Source organism: Ursus americanus, chromosome 10, assembly GCF_024610735.1.
Source record: "Ursus americanus isolate L20-20 chromosome 10, mUrsAme1.1.p, whole genome shotgun sequence".
In the NCBI taxonomy this organism is placed as follows: Eukaryota; Metazoa; Chordata; class Mammalia; order Carnivora; family Ursidae; genus Ursus; species Ursus americanus.
In genome coordinates, this window is record NC_142136.1 from 60,853,304 (window position 1) to 60,875,911 (window position 22,608).

The window sequence follows — 22,608 nt, forward strand, 5'->3', positions numbered from 1 at the left end:
TACTTTTCCTTTCCAATTCTTTTTTTTTTTTAAGTTATGTCTACACCCAACATGGTGCTTGAACTTACAACCCCAATATCAAGGGTCACATGCTCCACCGACGGAGCCAGCCAGGCACCCCTTCCTTTCCAATTCTGAAGTCTTTTATTTATTTTTCCTGCCTCCTTGCTCTAAGACTTCCAGTACTATTTGAATAGATGTGGTGAGGGTGGACAGCCCTGTCTTCTTCCTGCTTTTAGAAGAAAAGCTTTCAATCCTTATGTTGAGTATGACGTTAGCTGTGGGCTTATAATTTATGGACTTTATTGTTGACATACATTACTTACATACTTAATTACAAATATGCTGAGTTTTGTCAAATGTTCTTTCTGCATCTATTGAGATGATCATGTTTCTTTTCTTTCATTCTATTTGTGATGTATTAGATAGATCTGGGTATGCTGAACCATCCTTGCATCCCGGGGATAAATGCTACTTGATCACAGTGAATGATCCTTTTAATGTGCTGCTGAATTCAATTTGCTAGTATTTTATTGAGAATTTTTTCATCTGCAAATTGGCCTGTAGTTTTCACTTCTATTAGTGTTATTTTCTGGCTTTAGTATCAGAGTACAGCTGGTATCACAAAGGGATTTTTGGAGCATTCCCTCCTCTTCAATTTTTTAGAAGAGTTTGAGGAGTGATGTGAATTCTTTAAATGTTTGGTAAAATATACCAGTGAAGCCATCCAGTCTTGGGTTTTTCTTTGTTGAAAGGTTTTTGATTACTGACTCAATCCCCTTACTAGTAACTGGTCTATTCAGATTTTCTATTTCTTTCTAATTCAATTTTGATACATTGCATTCCTTCTGGGTTGTTCAGTTTGTTGGTATATACTTGTACATAGTAGCTTCTTATGACCCTTTGTATTTCTGTGGTATCAGTTATAATGCCTCCTTTTTTTATTTATAATTTTGTTGATTTGGTTCTTCTTTTTCATTTGGTTAGTCTAGCTAATGGTTTGTCAATTTTATCTTTACAAAGAACTAACTCCTATTTTGGTTAGTCTTTTCTATTGTTTTCCTATTCTGTTTTTCATTTACTTCTGCTCTAATCTAATTTCCTTTCTTTTGCTAACTGGGGGCTCAGTTTGTTCTTTTTATAGTTCCTTATGGTGTAGAGTAGGTTGTTTATTTGGGATTTTTCTTGTTTCTTAATGTAGGTGATTATTGCTATGAACTTCCCTCTTAAAACTGGTTTTGATGCATCCCACAAGTTCTGGCATATTGTATTTCCATTTTCATTTGTCTCAAACTTTTTAATTTCCCCTTTAATTTCTTCTTTGATCCTTTGGTTGATCAGGAGTGTGCTGTTTAATTTCCATGTTGTATTTTCCAGTTTATCTTCTGTTACTGATTTCAGTTTCAAAGCTTTGTGGTCAAGGAAGATAGCTGGTATGATTTCGGTCCTTTTGAATTTGTTAAGATTTGTTCTGTAGCCTATTTCTATCCTAGAAAATGTTCTTTGTGTGCTTAAGAATTTGTATACTGTTTTCAGACAGAATGGTCTGCATATATTTGTTAAGTCCATTTGGTCTATAATGTGTTCAAATGTACTGTTAACTTACTGATTCTCTGCATGATGCATCCATTGTTGAGAGTGGAGTATTAAAGTCTCCAACTATTACTGCATCGCTGTTTAGTTTTTCTTTTAGCTATGTCAGTTTTTGCTTTAATTTTGCTGCTCCGATATTGAGCACATATATATTTGTAATTGTTGTATCTTCTTGATGGGCTGACTTCTTTATTATTATATAGTAACTTTTGTCCCTTTTTACAATTTTTAGTTTAAAATCTACTTTGTCTGAAATAAGTATAGCTACCCCAGCTTTTTTGTTTTGTTTTGGTTACCATTTCCTTGGAAAATAATCCTCCATCCCTTCACTTTCAGTCTATGTGTGTCTTTAAGGCTAAAGTGACTCTCTTGTGAGCCTCATATCATTGGTTCTTTTTCCTGTTTTATTCATTCAGCCATTCTATGTCTTTTGACCAGAAAATTTCATCTGTTTACATTTAAAGTAATTATTGTTACAGTTATTTTCTTTTGATATTTAGAATATGTCACCCCATTCTTTCCCAGCCTGAAAATTTTCTGTTGAGAATTCTGCCCATTATCTTATAGGAGTTCCCTTGTATGTTACATCTCTTTTCCTCTTGCTACTTATAAAATTCAATCTTTGACTTTTCAATTATGTGTATTGGTGTAGTCCTGTCTGGGGGGTCTGCCTATTTGGGTTCCTTAGGGTCTCATGGATCTGAATGTCCATTTCTATTCCCCTCATTTGGGAAGTTTTCAGCCATTACTGCTATAAATATACTTTCTGTCCCTTTCTCCTTTCTTTCCGGAACTCCCATAATATGAATATTGTTTCTTTTCATTATGTTCCATAAGTCCTGTAGGTTTTCCTTCCCCTTCCCTTTTTTTACTTTCTTTCTTTTTCTTTCTTTCTTTCCCTCTCCCTCCTTCCTTCCTTCCTTCTTTCCTTCCTTCCTTCCTTCTGACTAAATAATGTCAACTGTTCTATCTTCCAGGTCATTAATCCTTCCTTTATCAAATTCTTCCATTTAGTCATTGTGTTTTTCAACTCTAGGATTTGTTTTTAAGATTTCTATTTCTTTAAATTTCTCATTTTGTTCATGCATTTTGTTACTGTTTTCCTAAATTCATTTAGTTGTCTGTGTGTTCTTATTCACTATACTTCTTCAAATGGGTTATGCTCAATTCTTTGTCTGAGAGCAGAGCTATACTACTTTAGGTGCAGTTACTGCAGCTTTATTAATTTCCTTTGGTGATGTTATATTTACCTGCATCGGTACATGTGCATGTGAGAAAGCAGGCTTCTTTTCCCAACTTTGCAGAGTTGCTTTGGCAGAGACGGTTCTTCACCAGTCAGCTTGGTTTAGGTTTCTGGGCATGTCTGCTAATAAAGACTATCCTTGAGCAGGTGGGACTTCCTATTAGAGTTAACTTTTAGACAAGGCAACTGCTTGAGCTCTGAGGATAGGGGTGTGAGGGTGTGCCACTGGCTGAGAACAGGTAGACATGATTGCTGGTTTGGTTCTCTGCTCAAGTGAGACTGAAGGTTGAGCTCCAGTGTTGCCCAGGTTCCCTCATCAGGCTTATTAGACAGCCACGGTTAGGTACTATAGCCAGCAGTAGCTAAGACTATGAATTTTAGCTACCTTGACCTGGCATGGCAGCAAGACAAAACCCAGAGCCTATACTGCTTTGTTTGGGTATCAAAATCAGGCAAGAGTGTATACTGAATTCCCTGGTTAGCTGAGGCCATGAGACTTGCTCTACAGAGAGGGGAAGCCATGGGCTGTGCCCTCTTCAATTGCCACTGTAAGCATGGCTAGTAGATGGGCTACACAGCTTCCCAAATGCTTAGGTTCCCTGGTGGAGTAGGCTGAAGGTTACATTCAGCAATGAATAGGGGTACAAACTAATTTCCCTGCCCAGGAGAAGGAAAAGCAGCTCTAAAGCTAGTAAGGCTCTTTGTGGTCTTAACTCAAGCCAAGTTCCCTGACCAAACAGGGCCACTGGCTTTGTTCTGCAGACTATCAGCTTCCCAGCCTGTCTTTTGGCTCAAGCTTTGCTGGGTTACACAGCTTTTAGTTATCGTTTTTGTCAGATGGTGCTAGGAGCCAGGCTTCACAGCAGGTGAGGCTGTGACTCAGTTCTCTGCCTAGGGAGAAGGTAGGGAGGGGTTCCTCCAAGCAACTCCCAATTTTCCCAAACAGGCTACCTAGTTGAGAGCTACCATCAGCCTCAGATGAAGCTTTGGATTAATTCCCCTACATGGATATAGCGGGTGAATGGTCTATGCCTGGTACTGGCTTTGCTCCAGAGACAAGCAGCTCTGCTTATCCATTTCTAGGCTTGAGTGTTGCTAGGTTATGCACTGTCAAGTGTTTCTGACAGCTCTTCTAGTCAGATAGGACCAAGAGTCATGCTCTGGAGCAGAAATGACTATGACTCAGCTGCCTTTCATAGGTGTGGCAAACCAAGATCTAATGCCATCAAAACTCTTCATTTCAGGATCCAAATCAAGCAGACCTGAACCCTGATGAGGTCACTGGTCAGAGTGCACCTCTGTCTTGGTTCTACAGATGGGCAAAACCACTGGTTAGGACTACTACTTGGGCTCTACAAGTATGAACTTGGTCCACCAAGATCTGAGTGCTTGTTTCAAGCCCCACCCCACCCCACTGCTCCATCAGTCAGATTCCCAGTGGTTGACACCTAAAAATTCCCCTGTAATCCCCATGGGGTAAGAATAGTATAGGGGCTCCCATGAAGCAACTTATAATACTGGGGAGGCTAGATGTTCACCCAGACTCTTTTTTCCCACTGCAGGAACCACAGGTTTGGTGTGTGTGGGGGGGGCTGTCTGTATAGTGCTACTCTGAGCTAGGTTGGGGGGATATCTAGTCAGCATGCACCTACTCCTCTTATTCTTATATGTCTTGATCTCTGTGGTGCAGGGGGGTGCTTTGATGTCAATCCAGAGTTCTAGGATTCTCTCAGTGGTGCCTTGCCCATGAATAGTTCTTGTGAAAGGGAGCAAAGCCAAGAATAATCTATATCACCATCTTAGTGATCTCACTCTTCAATCTTAACCATTCTTAAGTGTACAGGTCAGTGGTACTAAACATATTCTTAACATTGTGCAACCCTTATCCATATCCATAACTCTTTTCATCTTTAAACTGAAACTCTATACCCATTAAACAATAACTCCCTATCCCACCGCCTTTCCAATCCTGGCAACTACCATTTTACTTTCTGTCTCTGTAATTTTGCCCACCGTAGAATCTCACATAGGTGGAATCACACAGCATTTATCTTTTTGTGACTGGCTTATTTCATTTAGCATAATAACCTCAAGTTTCATCCATACTGTAATAATGTCAGAATTCCCTTCCTTTTCAAGGCTGAATAGTATGCTGAATAGTATTCTGCTATATATATATTGCTTATCCATTCATCCATTGACAGACATTGGCTGATTCAATATTTTAGCTATTGGGAATAATGCTGCAATGAACATTAACTACACAAATATCTTTTTGAGACCCTGCTTTCAATCCTTTTGGATAGAGTCCCAGAAGTGAAACTGCTGTATCATAATGGTAACTCTATTTTAAATTTTTTTGAGAAACTGCCATACTGGTTTCCACAGCACTGCACTATTTAACATTTCTACCAACAGTTCACAAGGGTCCCAATTTCTGCAATCTTGCCAACACTGCTACTTTCTGGGGGGGGGGGGTTTGGGTTTTTTTTGTTTTGTTTTTTTTTGATAGTAGCCTCCTAATGGGTGTGAACACATTAGACCCATCCTAATGGGTTTTATTATAGTTTTGATTTCTATTTCCCAAATGATTAGTGATGTTTGAACATCTTTCCTTGAAATGTTATCGGCCATTTATATATGTTCTTTGGAGAAATGTCTATTTAGTCCTTTGCTCATTTTTAGTCAGGCTGTTTTCTCAATGAGTTTTGAAAGTCCTCATATATTCTATGTATGTATTCCAAATACAATATTGTGAGGCTTTTGTCCTATGTTTTAAGAGTTTTATAGTTTTAGGTCTACCTTTAAGTCTTTGGTCCATTTTGAATTAATTTTTGTATATGGTGTTAAATAAAGGTCCAACTTCATTCTTTTGCATGTGATTATCCAGTTTTCACAACACCATATGTGAAAAAAAAGACTGTCCTTTCCCCACATAATGGTCTTGTTATCCTTGTAAAAATCTTCTGAGCATAAAAGCAAGGGTTTATTCCTGGACTCTCTATTTCATTATTCTATGTATCTGCCTTTATGCCAGTACCACATTGTTTTGATTACTGTTGCTTTGTAATAAGTTCTGAAATCAGGAAATGTGAATTCTCTAGCTTTCTTCTTTTTCAAGATTGTTTTACTTATTCAGGGTCCTTTGAGATTCCACATGAATTACAGAATGGGTTTTTCTATTTTTGAAAAAATGTCATGGAGATTTTGATAAAAATTATACTGAATCTGCAATTATTTTGTATTAACATCTTAACAATAGTAAGTCATCCAATCCATGAACATGGGATGTCTTTCCATTTATTTATGTCCTCTTTAATTTTTTTTAGCAATGCTTTACAGTTTTTGTTGTACAGGTCTATCATCTCCTTGGTTAATTCCTAAGTATTTTATTCTTTTCAATGCTATTATAAATAGAATTTTTTTCCGGTAATTTCCTTTTCATTGTTAGTATACAAAAGTGCAACTGATTTTTTGGTGTTGATTTTATACTCTGCTACTTGGCTGAATTTACTCACTAGTTCTATTTTTTGCTGTAGTCTTCAGGGCTTTTTACATATAAGATCACATCATCTGCAACAAAGATAATTTTACTTCTTTTTTTCCAATTTGGACAACTTTTACTTCTCTTTCTTAACTAATTGCTCTGGCTAGAACCTCCAACACTTAAGAGAAGTGGGGAAAGTGGACATCCTTGACTTGTTCCCGACCTTTAAGGAAAAGCTTTCAGTCTTTTCACTGATGTGCATGATGCTTGCTGGAGGTTTTTTAATAGATGGTGTTTATTATGTTGAGATAATGTCCTTCAATTTCTAGTTTGTTGACTGTTTTTATCATGAAAAAGTACTGAATTTTCTCAAATGCTTTTTCTGCATCAGTTGAGATGACCTGTTTTTCTCCCCTTTGTTGTTAAGTGATAATTACATTGTTTGACTTCCATATGCATTCCAGGAATAAATCCTAGTTGATCATGGTGCACAATCTTTTAAAATATGCTTCTTAATTTGGTTTGCTAGTATTTTGTTGACAATTTTTGCATCAATATTCATAAGGGATATTGGTCTGTAGTTTCCTTTCCTTGTGGTGTCTTTTTTTCTGGCTTTGGTATTAGGGTAAGTCTGGCCTCACAGAATGAGTTAAGAAGTGTTCCCTCCTCTTCAATTTTTAAAAAGCTTGAGAAGGATTGGTATTAGTTCTTATTTAAATGTTTGGCAGAACTCACCAGTGAAGCCATCAGATCTAGGGCTTTTGTTTGAGGGGCAAGTTTTGATTACCGATTCAATCTCTCGCCTCGTTACAGGTCTATTCAACCTAACTCTTTATGAGTCTTGGTAGCTTTTGTATTTCTAGGAATTTGTTAATTGTTGGCATATTGTTCTTCAATAATACTCTCTTAAAATCCTTTTTATTTCCATAGAATTGATAGTAATGCTCCACTTTAATTTCTGAGTTTAGTAATTTGAGTCTTTTCTCTTAGTCCATCTAATTAAAAGTCTGTTAATTTTCTTGACATTTTCAAAGAATCATATTGTGGTTTGACTGATTCTCTATCGTTTTTCTAGTCTCCATTTATCACTGCTCTCATCTTTACTATTTCCTTTCTGTTAGATTGGGTTTAGTGTATTCTTTTCTCATTCCTTAAGTTGTAAAGTTAGTTGTGGATCTGATATTTTTCTTGTTTTTTAATGTAACTGTTTATAGCTATAAAGATTCCCCTTGATACCACTTACACTGTGTCCCATAAGTTTTGTCACATTGTGTTTTCATTTTCATTTGTAAGTAGTTTTTAATTCCCTTGTGATTTCTTATTCAATCCATTGTTTGTTAAATTTCTACAGATTTTTGATAAAATTCTGAGTTTTCTTTTCTTTTTTTTTTTAGATTTTATTTGACAGAGAGAGAGCGCACAAGCAGGGGGAGCGGCAGGCAGAGGGAGAGGGAGAAGCAGGCTCCCCACGGAGCAGGGAGCCTGACAGGGGCTTGATCCCAGGACCCTGGGACCATAACCTGAGCAGAAGGCATACACTTAACCAACTGAGCCACCCAGGTGCCAAAATTCTGAGTTTTCCCTTTGTTACTAATTTGTAACTTTATTTTGTTGTGGTCAGAGAAGATAATTTGTATATCTATCTTTTAAAATCTACTGAGATTAATTTGTGGCCTAATGTATGGTCTACCCTGGAAAATGAGCCATGTGTACTTCAGAAGAATGTGTATACTGTTTTTTTGTTTTGTTGGGTAGAGTGTTCTGTATATGTCTGTTAGATTTGGTTGGTTTACTGTGTTAACTTCTGTCTGGTTGTTCTATCCATTAATGGAAATAGGCTACTGAAGTCTCCAATTATTAATGTAGATCTATTTCTTCCTTCAATTCTGTCAGTTTGGGCTTCACATATTTTGCTAGTCTGTCGTTAGTTATGTAAATGTTTATAATTGTTATATCTTCTGGATGTATTGAACCTTTTATTAACATCTAATTGTCCTTTATCTCCTGTAACCATTTTTGACTTAAAGTTCATTTTGAAGATATTATTATAGCCACATTTGCTGTCTTTTGCTTAGTATTTGCATGGAATATCTTTTTCCTTCCTTTCAGCTTCATTAGGTGTCTTATATCTAAAATAAGTCTCTTGTAGACAACAAACAGTTGCATCTTGTGGTTTTATCCATTCTGCCAATTTCCATCCTTTGACTGGAGAGCTTAATCCATTTACATTTAAAGTAAATACTGATAAGAAATTTACTCCCATTGTTTTGTTATTTTCTATACACCTTATAGTCTTTTTTTGTCTCTCATTTCCTGCATTACTATCTTCTTTTAAGTTGGTTTTTGTAGTGAATGAAAGATTTAAATTTTTTTCTCATTTCTTTTTGTGTATATTTAGCTATTTTCTTTGTGGTTACCATGGAGATTACATTTAAGGTTTGAAAATTATGTAACACTCTAACTTGAATTTATACCAGCTAACTTCAATAGCATACAAAAAACTCTGCTTCTTTACAGCTCCATCCCTATCCTGTCAGTTGATGTCAACAAAATATAAATTAATAATCATTTTAATTGCATTAGCCTGTTAAATTATGTAGAAAAATATGGAATTACAAACCAAAGTTACAACAATACTAGCTTTTAAAGTAAATATTTTTTTAAAGGTATTAAATCTCTTAAATTATGGAGAAAACAAAAGTAGAGTTCAAACCTTTGTTACAATACTAGCTTTTTTTTTAAAGATTTTATTCATTTATTTGAGAGAGAGGAGAGTGAGTGAGCACGAGCAGGGGGAGGGGCAGAGGGAGAGGAAGAAGCAGACTCCCCACTGAACAGGGAGCCCAAAGTGGGGCTTCATCCCAGCACCCTGAGACGATGACCTGAGCCAAAGTCAGATGCTTAACTGACTGAGCCACCCAGGTGCCCCAATACTAGCTTTTAATTGCTTATGTATTTACCTTTATTGAGATCTACTGAGATCTTTATTTCCTCATAAAACTTGAAGTTACTGTCTACTGTCCTTTCATTTCACTCTACAGGGCTCCCTTGAGCACTTCTTTCAGGGCAGATCTACTGGTAATTTAACTCCCTTAGCTTTAGTTTATTTGGGAATGTCTCACTTTTGTGAGAGAATGCCCTCACTTTTGAAAGAGTTTTGCCAAAGAACTCTAGTTGACTTTTTTCCTCCTTTGAGCATTTTTAATAAATCTGCCACTGCTTTCTGGCCTCCCAAGTTTCTGATGATAAATCTGCTGATAATTTTATGTGACAGGTGCTTTTCTCTTTGTATTTTTCAAGATTCTTTATTTTTGGCTTTCAAATTCTAATGTGATTATAATTACAGTGAATCTTGATATGGGTCCTTGAGTTCATCTTCCTGTAGTTTGCTGACCTTTTTGGGTATGTTTACATACATATTTACCATAAAATTTGGGAATTTTTCAGCCATTTCATCAAATATTCTCTCTGCCCCGCCCCCCCCACATGCACACCCTGCCTTCTTCTGTGACTCCCACAGTGCATACGTTGGTCTCCTTGATGGTATTCCACAGGTCCCTTAGGCTTTGTTCACCTTTCCTATCTTTTTTTCATTCATTCCTCAGATTAGGTAATTTCCGAAGTCTTATTTTCAAGCTCATCAATTCTGTCTTCTGCCTGCTAAAATCTGTCTGAATCCTTTTAGTGAAATTTTCTATTTCAGCTAATGTACTTTTCAACTCCAGAATTTCTTTGTGGTGTCTTTTTAGGTTTTCCAACTCTTTAATATCTTCATTTTGCCCATACATTGTTCTCTCGATTTTGTCCACATCTTCCTTTAATTCTTTGAGCATCTTTAACACAATTGTTTAAAGCCTTTGTCTAGTAGATCTACCATATTTTTCAGAAAGTTTCTGTTGTTTTCCCTCTGAATGGGCTATACTTTCCTCTTCGTATACCTTGTGATTTTTTTTTGTTGAAAACTGAATATTTCAATGTAAAAATTTGCTAACTTTGAAAAAGCAGAGTCTCCCCATTCCCCAGGGTTGCCATTTTCTATTATTGTTTTTGGTTTTTTAAAACTGTTATCACTGTACCAAGGATTAGCCTGAGATGTAACCTTAAGGTCTTCTCAATTCTCTTCTGAGCTGCTCCATTCCCTGGACATGTGTGGTTACTTTCTAATCATCCTTGTGTATGGAGTTGCTTTTGGATTCCTAGTCTTTAATGTCTAGGCTCCCAAAAAGGGAAAAAAAGAAAAACTAAGGGGTTGGGAAAAATTGAAATTTCCAGGAAGTCACTCAAGCCTGAGGAGGTGTTTGCAACAATGGGGGAGTGTAAAAACAATGACCCTCCTCTTTGCACCTGTGTGATCAGAGTACAGATTCCCTTTAAGTCTGGAGGACAGTCTCCTTTTTGCCAACCCTGGCTTAACAAGCTGTGTGCAAGGTGGTCCAGGAACAAGTGCACGGCTGCCTGCTGCATGGCACCAGGGAGTGGAATATAGTTGCTACTGTGCTAAGTTGAAATTGACCAAATTGATCACGATTTACTGTCCAAGACTTGCCCCAAACACTGCAAGCTTTCATTAGACTCCAGAGTTCAAAAATAATGACATTAGCCAGATTCTGCCAGTGCAATTTTTTGTCTAGGTGGTGCTTTCAACTTTGCTACCTTCCCTCAAAATTTATTTTTGTATATTGATCTTGTCACCAAATAACTTTCTAAATCCATTTCCTAGTTTTACAACTTTTCAATTAATTCTCTTGGGTTTCTGAAACAGACAATCATAGCATCCATAATGTGTCCTCCTTTGAAACACTTATATCTCTCATTTTTCAGTCTGATGTTTCTATTATTTAAAAATGTTATTGGCAAACATTCTTGTCTCATTCTTTCTTGACTTAAAGACACTATATTGGTAGTGCTTCTGTGTTAATTATGACGTGGGCTGTTAATTTTATTATCTTTACATGGTTAAGGAAGTATTTTTACTTTCTTTTTTTACTAGGATTTTCCCCCCAACAATTTAATATAAAATTTTCTTATTTAACAGTGAAACATAATGTAATGTATTTCTGAGAATAACCCATTCTTGGTTTTAACAAAATGCTGGATTTGACCTGATGGTATTTTAACTATTTTTATTTTTTTTTAAACTTGAAGTGACTGATTTGTGATTTTCACTTTTGTACTGTCTTTAAAAGGCTTTTATGTCAGCGTTAAAACACCAAAAATGAACTGGGAAGTTTTCTATATTCTCCTACATTCTGGAGAATTATCTGTAGGTGTGAACAAAGCTATCTGCATAACCTGAACTAGGCCTAGCAGCATTTTCTTTAATAGTTTTTCTTCCCTTGCTAGGTGTATTCAAGTTTTCCACTTCTTTTTCATTCTTTTTGTCAATATATATTGTCTTAAAATCACTCTTTTTATTCAGATTTTCAGATTATTTTAGTATAAGATTGTTGTATTTTAATATGATATTTCCTAATAAATTTTAATTATTATCTCTGGTTATTTCTGATTTTCTTTTTTTATTTTAATGTTTTTTTATTATATTATGTTAGTCACCATACAGTACATCCCTGGTTTCTGATGTAAAGTTCGATGATTCATTAGTTGCGTATAACACCCAGTGCACCATGCAATGTGTGCCCTCCTGATTTTCTAATTTTTTTTTTAAAGATTTTATTTATTTGACAGAGAGAGACACAGCAAGAGAGGGAACACAAGCAGGAGGAGTGGGAGAGGGAGAAGCAGGCTTCCCGCTGAGCAGAAAGCCCCATGCGGGGCTTGATCCCAGGACCCTGGGATCACGACCTGAGCCGAAGGCAGATGCTTAACAACTGAGCCACCCAGGTGCCCTGTAATATTCTAATTTTTAATTTTCTTTTTTCTTTGGTTAAAGAATTGCTAGAAGGTTGTCAATCTTGTTGATCTTCTCGAAAATCAATTTCTTCCTGTCTTCTAATTGATCATAGAAATTTAATTCCATCTTTCCTTTTACCATTGTTTCTTTCTCTTCTAAATTTCATAATATGAATGCCTACTATATTATATTTTCAGTCATTACTCATATGTTTTCTGACTGGTAAAGCTTTGGGTAACACGCATATCCATGCACTTTCCCACATACTGCACTCTTGCTCCTGTCCTCACCACACAGCTAAAACTGTTCTCAGTAAGTCACGGATCATCTACATGTTGTCCAGGATAACAAATTTGCTGTCCTTATTTTACTAGAACTCTTTATACAATACTTGTCATTAACAATGTCCTCCTTGAAATTCTGTTCTCATGGCTCTTCTGATAAAACTCTTTCCTCACTTTTCTCCTGCCTCTCCTGTCATCCTCCCTCAGTATCCTACCATGGTAGGTTTCTTTTCTTAAATGTTAGGGTTTCCCAAGACTGTGTGTCCTATGAACTCTACTCTTATTAAACATGACTCCTAGTGACCTCACCCAAATCCATGGATTCAACTTTCTTTTACATGTAAAAGTCTCTAAACCCAAATGTATAGCTCCCAACTAGATTAGACGAATAACAATGGGATATTTCAAGGTATCCTCTCTACCTAATGTGGGCAATGACATCTTTATCCCATAAATTTTACCCTCTTTCTGTATTCTATATAGTTGTGATTACTACTGATATTCCCAGGTTGGTAACATAGAAATTATTTTAGGTTCCTGCCTCTCATGTACCCATATTCAATCAGTCACCAAATTTTGAAGGTTTACCATTACCCCTTAAGAATGTGTTCCTTCATGGCTCTTCCGAGAATCTCTACTTTAGATCATGTATTTTCATAAAAAACTACCTTGACACTCCCCTAATCTTTCTGTCTGCAACCTGGCCTCTCTCCTACCTATATGCTACACCACTTTCCAAGTGATTTTTTTTAACAAATGAAAAATTTGTTTACCACTGACTCACAGCTTATGTTCTTTCATATTCTTTTTGTTTCCTCTACTTAGGATGATCTCTGTCCACCTCCTTTTCTACCTATTTAAATCCCACATCCTTCAAAGTTCAACTCTTCTATCCTCCTCTGTGGAAATCTCTTCCTTTTGTGCTGGCACAGCACCTTGGGCACGTATCTTTCATAACATACGTGATTCCATGGCGATCACTGATTAACTATTTTCCACTAAAGGAGAAGCAACCAACCTTGTACTCTCATCAGCTAGCACATGTTTATTCATGTTCAAAGTATGCATGAATGATTTTTCAAAACTTTTGTTTAAATAAGAACTCATATAAACACATACATAACCAGCACTGACTGTTAGTAAACTTATGGTGTAAACAAAAATACATAAAACAGGAAAAAATTTAAACAGGTCTATAAATTCATGTTGCTTTCCCAAAAGAATTTGAGCTGTGCATGGGGGTCAGAAAGTAGATTCCTATTAATGCTTCTCTGAGCTTAGGGATATGAAAATTGACCAGGGAACTCTGGATTGGAATGCTACTCACTATTCTATATTATATTACAACCTGTGCCTAATATAGGCAGCCTATTAGGTAGAGTGGTATGATTAAAAGAAAAAAAAAACCCAGTACAGTGATTGTGATGCATCCTTAAAAGATTTGAGTCCTTAATAATGAAACAAAAATAAAGAACGATTTGCTTATTGTAAACCCATTCATTAAGGTCTTGCCATACCACACTGCTCGAGTGAAAAATATTAGCTCTCAGGACTCTTACAGATTTTTGTTGTGGTTGTTTGTTTTTTACGGGAAGTTTTTTGTTATATACTACAATTAATATGAAAATAAGATAACTCAAAAGAGCATAAATTTCTTAAAGACAAAACTGGACCATCAGAGAGTAAATATATAAAGCAAGCTGTTTAGAAAAAACATTTAGTAAGAGTTCCAGTTTTCCAATCTGCGTGTCATCTTAGCCCTGACCTAAATATAGTAAGTTTGCTTTAATTACAAATTTTTGGTTATAGAAAACTGGTAGTGAAACTAAGGCTTGAGATTTTACCAGTTATGACTCAATGTTATACTGTTCCAGGAACCCAGCCTATAAACCTAGATACAGTAAAGCCATCTCAAAATAAATTTTGTCGTTCACAGGAAGAACTCAAGAGAACACTGTATAGAATGGGAAAAAACTGTCACCAATGTAAAAACTGTAAAACAACATTTTTAAATGTGAAAGATTCACACTCACGTAGTTTAAGAATCAAATTTTTCAAACATACCTTGTCCATTAATTTACTTGCATGAAGACTCAAGCTATTGAAGAATATTTTTTTGCTTAGCAAATGCATTTCTTCAATGGTAGTCAATAAGGTAGCTGCACTATTTCCAACAATGCCACTAAAAGCAAAGAATATTTCAGGTTGCAAAACAGAGGCTAAAACAATCAATTCTTTAACTGAATATAATTCATTTAAAGGATCTAGATTTAGGGGTATCTGGGTAGCTCAGTCGGTTAAGCATCCGACTCCTGATTTCAGCTCAGGTCCTGATGTCAGGGTCATGAGATGGAGCCCCATGTCGGGTTCTGTGCTGGGCATGGAGCCTGCTTAAGATTTTCTCTCTCTCCCTCTGCCCCTTCTGCCACACCTCCTGTGCTCTCTCTCTCTAAAAACAAAACAAAACCAAAAAAAAAAAAAAAAAAAAAAAAAACCAAACCAAACCAAAACCAACAAATCCATCTAGATTTAAGTAAAAGTGTGTATGTAGAATATAAACTGTGAATTAACAACTACTCTAGTTTCATATAAAAATGACAGGTTTTTTTTTTTCTAAGAGTTAGGTGATGAACAAATGGTTTCAGTGTTGCACAATCTCTTTTATAAAAATAGACACTCATAATATACAAACCCATCTCTCTATTTTTCTCTATTAGAGTACATGGGTCTCTTGATTATCCAAGACCTAAGGTTAATTTTAGGGAAGCCATTCCATCAATAGCTTTATTTATAAAATATTTGAATTTTATTAACACTGAGTTATTCTTTCAATTAAAACTCTTACACCATATCTAAATTATAAAGTTTCTCAATTTTTATACAGCTGCCTAAATAGCAGTATATTTAGACTAATTATGAAAAAGCTGATAGTATTTTAAAATATTTAATTATTAGCACATTCTGTACTCCTTAATTTGCTATATTTCTTAGACCTATCCAAGGAGTTTCTCATTTTTGCCAGAATGTAAGACAAGCATGTATATAAAACAATTCTCAATTTTATTCTCCAAATTCAAGTACTGAAAGTCATTTAAAAATGTGATGTTAGGGGAAAAAGTTTTTGTTGATGTGAAAGATTGCTCAAAATAAATAAAATGGCATTGATAAATAGCAGTAGATAGGAAGCAAAAAAAATTAAAAAACCCCAGCAAATTTACAGAAAACTGATATGCTGCATATGACACATTATAAAAGCAAATACTAATACTATATATTTCAATACATCTGAAACTGAAACAAATTGGAATGAATTCTTATAAATTTAATGCGGACAAAGCAAATTAGCATTTAAAATATATATATAAAGCAAACAACAAAGTAAAAGCAAATTCCTAAATAGCAGCTATAATACCTACATTTAAAAAAAAGTATTTCGGTTAAAAATATTATAAGCTAAACACCAAAATAAATTGAAAGAAATTCTCACACATGCTTATACATACAATAAAAGTAAGTATGCCTCTGAATAAAAGTATACCATCCCAAGCAACGGGCGAAAACACCGATTGGATACAAACAGAAACTGGTATTTTATTTATTTTTATTTTTTGCATTTTTAAAGATTTTATTTATTTATTTTGAGAGGTGGGGAGTGGGAGCAAAAGCAGGAAGGGGGCAGAAGGAGAGGGAGAGAGAGAATCTCAAGCAGGCTCCCTGCTGAGTACGGAGACCGACACAGGGCTCGATCTCAGGACCCTGACATCATGACCTGAGCTGAACGCAAGACTTGGACACTCAACTGACTGAGCCACCCAGGCACCACAGAAACTGATATTTTAATGAAAACTTTGGAGAGATACCAAGACACATTTATATTCATTTTTAAAAAATGGAGTTATCAGCCATATTCTGCAGTTACTCAGATCTAGAATTTACTATTGTTTACTAAGTACTCACTAGGTACCAGTAACTGGGCTAGATACTTATAGATGTTTTTTGTATTTCACTCCATATTTCTACCCAACATGCTTATCCTCCCATTACATTTTTCAATTTCAGGTATTATATAGAAAAGCCCTGCTATAAAAGATGAGGGTTAAATTCTCTTCCATAATACTCATCCCCCACCACAACACACCCAAATTTCATCATTCCCAGGCTCCCTAATACAGTTATATCATAGGGTTCTGGTGAATAAATACTCAATGTTTACATTATTACAAGCATGTAAATACTATTCAGAGCTGCCCGAGGCATCAGGGATTTCAACATAAGGGAATGAGCAGGCTGATAAAGCAGACAAAATCCCGTGTCACAGCCTTGCAGTAGGCATAAAGAGCAACCAGTTCAGACTGGAGAAAGAGAACGGGGTCTCCAAGATGGATGTGGGAAGGAGAGAGGACTGAGAAGCTGGGAAGGACTGGTTGATGTGCTTGACTATATGGTGAGAAAATGCAGAGTCTACTTTAGAGTTTGCGTCTGAAATAGTGATAAGGACACAAGAAAGCAAGCAAGTACAAAAACAAAGAGATTATTAACCACAGAGAGAAAAAGTTTTACAGGAAAGGACATGCAATCAAAGTATGCTGGATTCCCTGTTTTTATACATTCTACATCTTCCTTTTCTTGGTTTACTATGCCTTTTGATGGAATCCATCATTTGGGAATTTTAGTGTATAGGACGCAAAATATTTTTGAAAATTGTGTCACCCACTTTTCCCCGACATCACTGGCTATTCTTTTCCAATTTTCTTTGCAGGTTTCTTTTCTTCCTAACCTCTAAATATTAGAGCTCCTCAGGACTTAGTCCTAGGCCTCTTTTTATCTACGCTCACATAAGTGATCTTACCTAGTCTTAATGTTTCAAATACCATCTATATACTGCAAACTATCAGATTTATAGGTTCAGCCCTGATTTCTCTGTTGTCTGCTCACTCAACATCTCCCCCTGTATGTTCATAAATGATGGTGAATCTGACATAGTCAAAACTGGGCTGGACTCTTCATTACCCACCCACTCCCATCAAACTGTCCACCCTCTCAGCAAACGACAATACCATTCATCCAACTGTTCAAACCAAAACCCAAGAATTCATCCCTGACTCCTCACATTTCACCCTCTCTAGTCTATATACATCCCATTGTCTCTGGAAACAACTACTTTTCTCCCCCTCCAAGACTATCACCCTACTCCGATTCACCACCGTCTCTGCTTAGGACACAGATGACTTCCTAAATACTGCCCTTGTTCCCCTTTACGCCACTACACTACATTATCCACACAGTGCCCAGAGTCACCTTACATCATATACCAGCTCAAGTCACTGAAACACCCCAACTCCACACACACACACACACACACACACACTTCTTCAACCACTCAATATAAAATCTAAATCCTCACCACAGCCTACAAAGTCCCACATGATCTGGCCTCTGCCTACCTCTCTGATTTCATCCCTCCCTACTCCTCCCGCTCCCTCTACTCCAACCACTGGCCTTCCTTCTGGTCCTCTAAAATGGAAGCTTTTGGTGGCCTCAGGGCCAGAGCGTACCCTGCCTAGGACACTCTTCTCTGATATCTTTACATGCCCAACTCCTTCACACTATTTAGGTCTGTACTCAAATATCACCTCTGCCAAAACGCCTTGAAAAGAGCCGCATGCGCACACACCTGCTCATATGTGGTCACTCTCCATGCTTGATTTACCTTCTCCTGCTTTATTTCTCTTCAGTGCCCTTATCACCAGTTAAAATTATTATTTTATACTTGTCTTTCTTCCCCATTAGAATATAAGTTTAAGCTATTTTGTTTACTGCCGTTTCTTTAGCATCTAAAAGAGTGACATTTGTAATCAGTTTTTTAACTGACTAAATAAGGAAATATGTGAACAAGTAAAAAAATAACATGGAAAAAATGTGTCAAAAGATCCAACTGCTTTCCTCAAAATCATCATCTTCAAACAGAAAAAAATTCTACTTCTCAGAGTCTAAGCAACCTATTACCTTCAGAATACAAATGATTTTTTCTTAGCATTATTTGCATTGGAAACTGAGTTATCATTATCATCAAATAATAAATTTCATCAGTACCATCATGGGTATTACTACATAAATAACGTAAAAATGATTTACCACTGCCTTTGCCTAATACAGCATTAGTTACAGTGTTAGCTTTTTTCAGCTGCTCTTGTGTTTCCTCAGTACGGATCATTCTCTTATTTTAGGAAGCCTATAACATCACAAATGAAACTAATTTATTGCTTTTGAGTCATAGCAAGTGGTGATAATCAATTTATATCTAAAATGTTAGAGGACTAACCCAAATCCTTTCTCTGATTAGTTTTATAGCCCGTGGCTTGTTGGTTTTGTTTAAAAATGTGAAACCCGTCTCTTAGCTGTGAAGTTTTGGGTGGCTAATCTCAACTACTAGAAGATAGGTAACATCATTGCCATAGTCTTTTGGTGCTTCTTGAACTAGTGATCTTGTACTTCTCCTGGATCTATTAGTTATAATAACCCTCTTGGATTTTAACAATTGGACTTCTGTTCTTGATTCCAGCATACTGGTGAAAAGTAACTGTTAAATCATTTTAAATGGACTCATATGGAAACTGTCTAAAATAGAGCTTGAAAGGACTCAAGGTCTTATAGTGACGTAATAAAGCTCAAGTGTAAACCATCACTGCAAAGTGAAAATAAATGCACACTTGAGAGTCAAAGATCATATTATAGAGCAAACAAGTGGTTTCTAATCATTATTTAAAGAAGATAAAGTAGCTTTTATTTAAAGCAAATAAAGCTATAGTTCTGCTTTACCATAATAGGAAACTAAAGGACAAAGAATTTACATTATTTACATCGAGGATAGGAAACTTCACTATCGTGTCCTATTTGCATATCTTGTATAGTTACGTTAGGTGCCACATATCTCTTTTACTAATGCAAGAGAATTAAAAATATACTCACCCGATAAACTTACACTGTTAAGTTGTACGTGTGCACGTGCGTGTGTGTGAGGGTGTGTACAGTTATGTTTAGGGAAGAAAAGGAATGACAGACCTCAAAATAGAGCACAAATAATACATATATAATGATTCATATGGTGTGGAGGTTCTGCTAGTTATATTTAGTTGTACAAATGATGAAAACAAAACAAAACCCAAACACAAAAACCCTTATACTGTGTTCTACCTGAAATGATGTATCACGTAGGATTTAATAAAGCACATTTAACCATTCCACTTACCTGATTGTATGATGGTAAAATTTGAGGAGGTTAGAAATTTTATATAACAAAACTGCCCCAGGTTCAGCAACTATTACTTGTTCAATTCGAACCTATTAAAATATGTGAAAAAAAAATTAAACATTTCTTAAAGGCGTAACTTTCCTTCAATAATCACATGTGGTATAAACAGCATTTAAAAAGATAAAATTTAATTACTGTAGAAATCACAAAATTCCTTCTAAGTAATTTCTGAATATTAAACTATAGGGGATGGTAAAATAACAGAAACATTTTAACACAGATATACTCTACAAAAAAACAAAACAAACCCAGATCCATTACCTACAGAATTTGGCCCAAGGCAGTTGCTACCAGAAATAATACAATGATGAGGTCACTGTGAGGTTTTTCACCAGATTATAACAAAATGTAGTTCAGCACACTTTGCAAAGCGGCTGTTACATCCCTGGAAACAGATTATCAGTGCAAATACTGCTCTATCACCAAATATTCAGAAAAGAATGAAAGAATTCTTATCTTCAAACTATTACACCAAATTTCCTTTTTTATTAGACAATAACAGACAAATCTTAAATTAGCACCAATATGTATGTCTAATTATTGCTACCAGGGAAATATCAGATCTACTTCAAAGTTAACTTGATCTCTCTTAAGATTAACTACTAGGAATCTTTAATTAAATTCTATTCCTTACTGATCTCGCCCTTACTTTATATTCCCTAATTACTGGATACAATCTAAATCACACTGGTAATGTGCTTATTTACATATTGTATCTGTTCTTAAGCTGATGCTTACATTGTGTCTTCTTGTTTCCTAACTAGATTCTAAACACAGACATTGTGTTTTCTGCTTCTTTTACATCTCTACAGCATCTGGTAGAACAGTACATACACAACAGATGCTTAATACACGCTTTTGAAAATTGAAGTTTCTCTATACTTAGATTTTGGAATATGTCATAATGCCAACATATGTGATTTGCTAAAATAGATTTTACAAATGTATGTATATGAGCATATAAAACCCTGTTAGATTACAGAAATTAAAAAACCTTTACATGAATATGTTTATGAAATTCATACATCTTTTGGCATAAAGTACTACTGAGATGACACACATTACAAATCATGAATGGAGTGTGAATTTAAAAACCATGGTTTTTCATATTACAATTTCTTTCTAGGTCTAAGGCCTGGATCAACAGTGATTTAAATTATATATTATATCAATAAAAGTGATACTTTCTGAATTTTAGTATAATTACTAGGACAAAATATAAAAGATATTATTTGTGACACACAGCTCTTCTCTAGTAGATTTATAACAGCATATAATCCACTGTAATTTAGGAAGCTCAGAGTATACGGTACACTAAAGTTTTTATTAAAAGAGAGAGAACTCAAATGTTAGCTGGTAATCTCTCTGCAATCCAGAACATTCACATAAAAGAAACATAATTTTACTACCTATGGACTTGAAAAACAGACGTAACACATTAATTCTGGTAAGTGTAGCTACAACTCTGAAATGAAGACACATGTAAAGTAACAGTTTTGATGCTGATGATCCATAGCGTCTTCTCCACAGTATATACAATGTTAAACTTCAACACAAATTTTTAAAACTAGAAATAATCATAACTTACGCATACATTTATAAATATATAGTCTACTACCTACGAAGTTTTATAAAAGTTAAATACAGGGTAGAGTAAACCAAGTCCACAGTTTTGCAATGGTACCCCTCATTATCATTACAACCTTTTGCTTATGCTTCTAAAAATCACTATCTCACCTTTCCTAAAAAGAATTCACTCCTACAAAGAAACAAGACCGAGTGAGAGATATTTAACCAAAAGATCCGATATCATAAGCCATTATGAAAAGTTCAGCAGCTTATCAGGTCAAAAAAATTTTTATTAATGGAATGTAATTAATGAATGTAAAAATTTTTATATTACTGGAATGTAAAATATCACTAAAAAAATGACAATTATAATTGCAAAAGAAAATGTTAAAGTAAGCTGTTGTTTTTTTTCCTCAGCTGACAACTACAGTATATCAACTGAGAATATCAGATACCCAAATGAGGTCATACAGGAAGAAAATTCTTAAAATAGTGTAAATTGTCACAAATATATAAAGGAAGGGAACAGTTGCTGTATCATCTTATGTATCACTATCAAGCTAATTTGATATGTAACTACTGTGAACATCTGTTAAATATTCTCTGGAGTATGCATTTAATATTACTATCATATGAAAAGATGTAAGGTTTCTGTCACTTCAGAAACTAAAAGGGTCTTTATTCATTTTACAATAGAAATATTTTTGCTTGCTTACTGTTTTTTCTTCATCTTTTGATATCTTACATTAAAATTTCAAAGGCAGCCACAATAATGCTCTACAACTGTTATAAACACCTTTTGGGACATAAACATTAAGGAAGATGAAATGAGGTACATTTTAAAACACAGACAGACTTTGGTATATAATTTCTTTATATAGACAATGGGTATTAATTTGATATTTTAAACATCATAATAAAATATCTTACTCAGACCAGAACAAGAAACTCTAAAGTCCATTCCAACCCTCAGATTCTAGAATTATACTTATACAATTGCTTTAACAGCAACAAAAAAAGGAATTAGTAATATAAGGAACATAATATCATAAGTAAGGAAGGGGTTAGAGGGAGATAAGGCAGATAAAATACAATTTATTCACCAAAGCAATTTATTCATTGTTATGACTGAGTTTCCTTTAACTCTGTGTAGTTACAAATAAAATACACAAAGTGTAGAAAGAGAAACATTTTTATTCTCTCCTTTCTTCTTTTATCTTTCCAATAATTGCTAGTATACAAAACAAGCAACACTTACATGAGTGTAAA

General features: G+C 35.3%; 1 protein-coding gene across 4 annotated transcripts in view; it reads right to left on the reverse strand.

Annotated features, from left to right (window-relative positions):
* Nucleotides 1–22,608, reverse strand: part of COG6 (component of oligomeric golgi complex 6) — an 89,808-nt gene that overhangs the window by 37,779 nt on the left and 29,421 nt on the right. For all 4 annotated transcript variants that reach the window (XM_045796906.2, XM_045796905.2, XM_045796907.2 and 1 more), the window contains exons 12-13: nt 19,708–19,799; nt 14,523–14,640 (exon numbers count right to left, since the gene is read on the reverse strand). In XM_045796906.2, the coding sequence (XP_045652862.2) occupies nt 14,523–14,640; nt 19,708–19,799 (210 nt within the window). The remainder of the gene's footprint in view (nt 1–14,522; nt 14,641–19,707; nt 19,800–22,608) is intronic.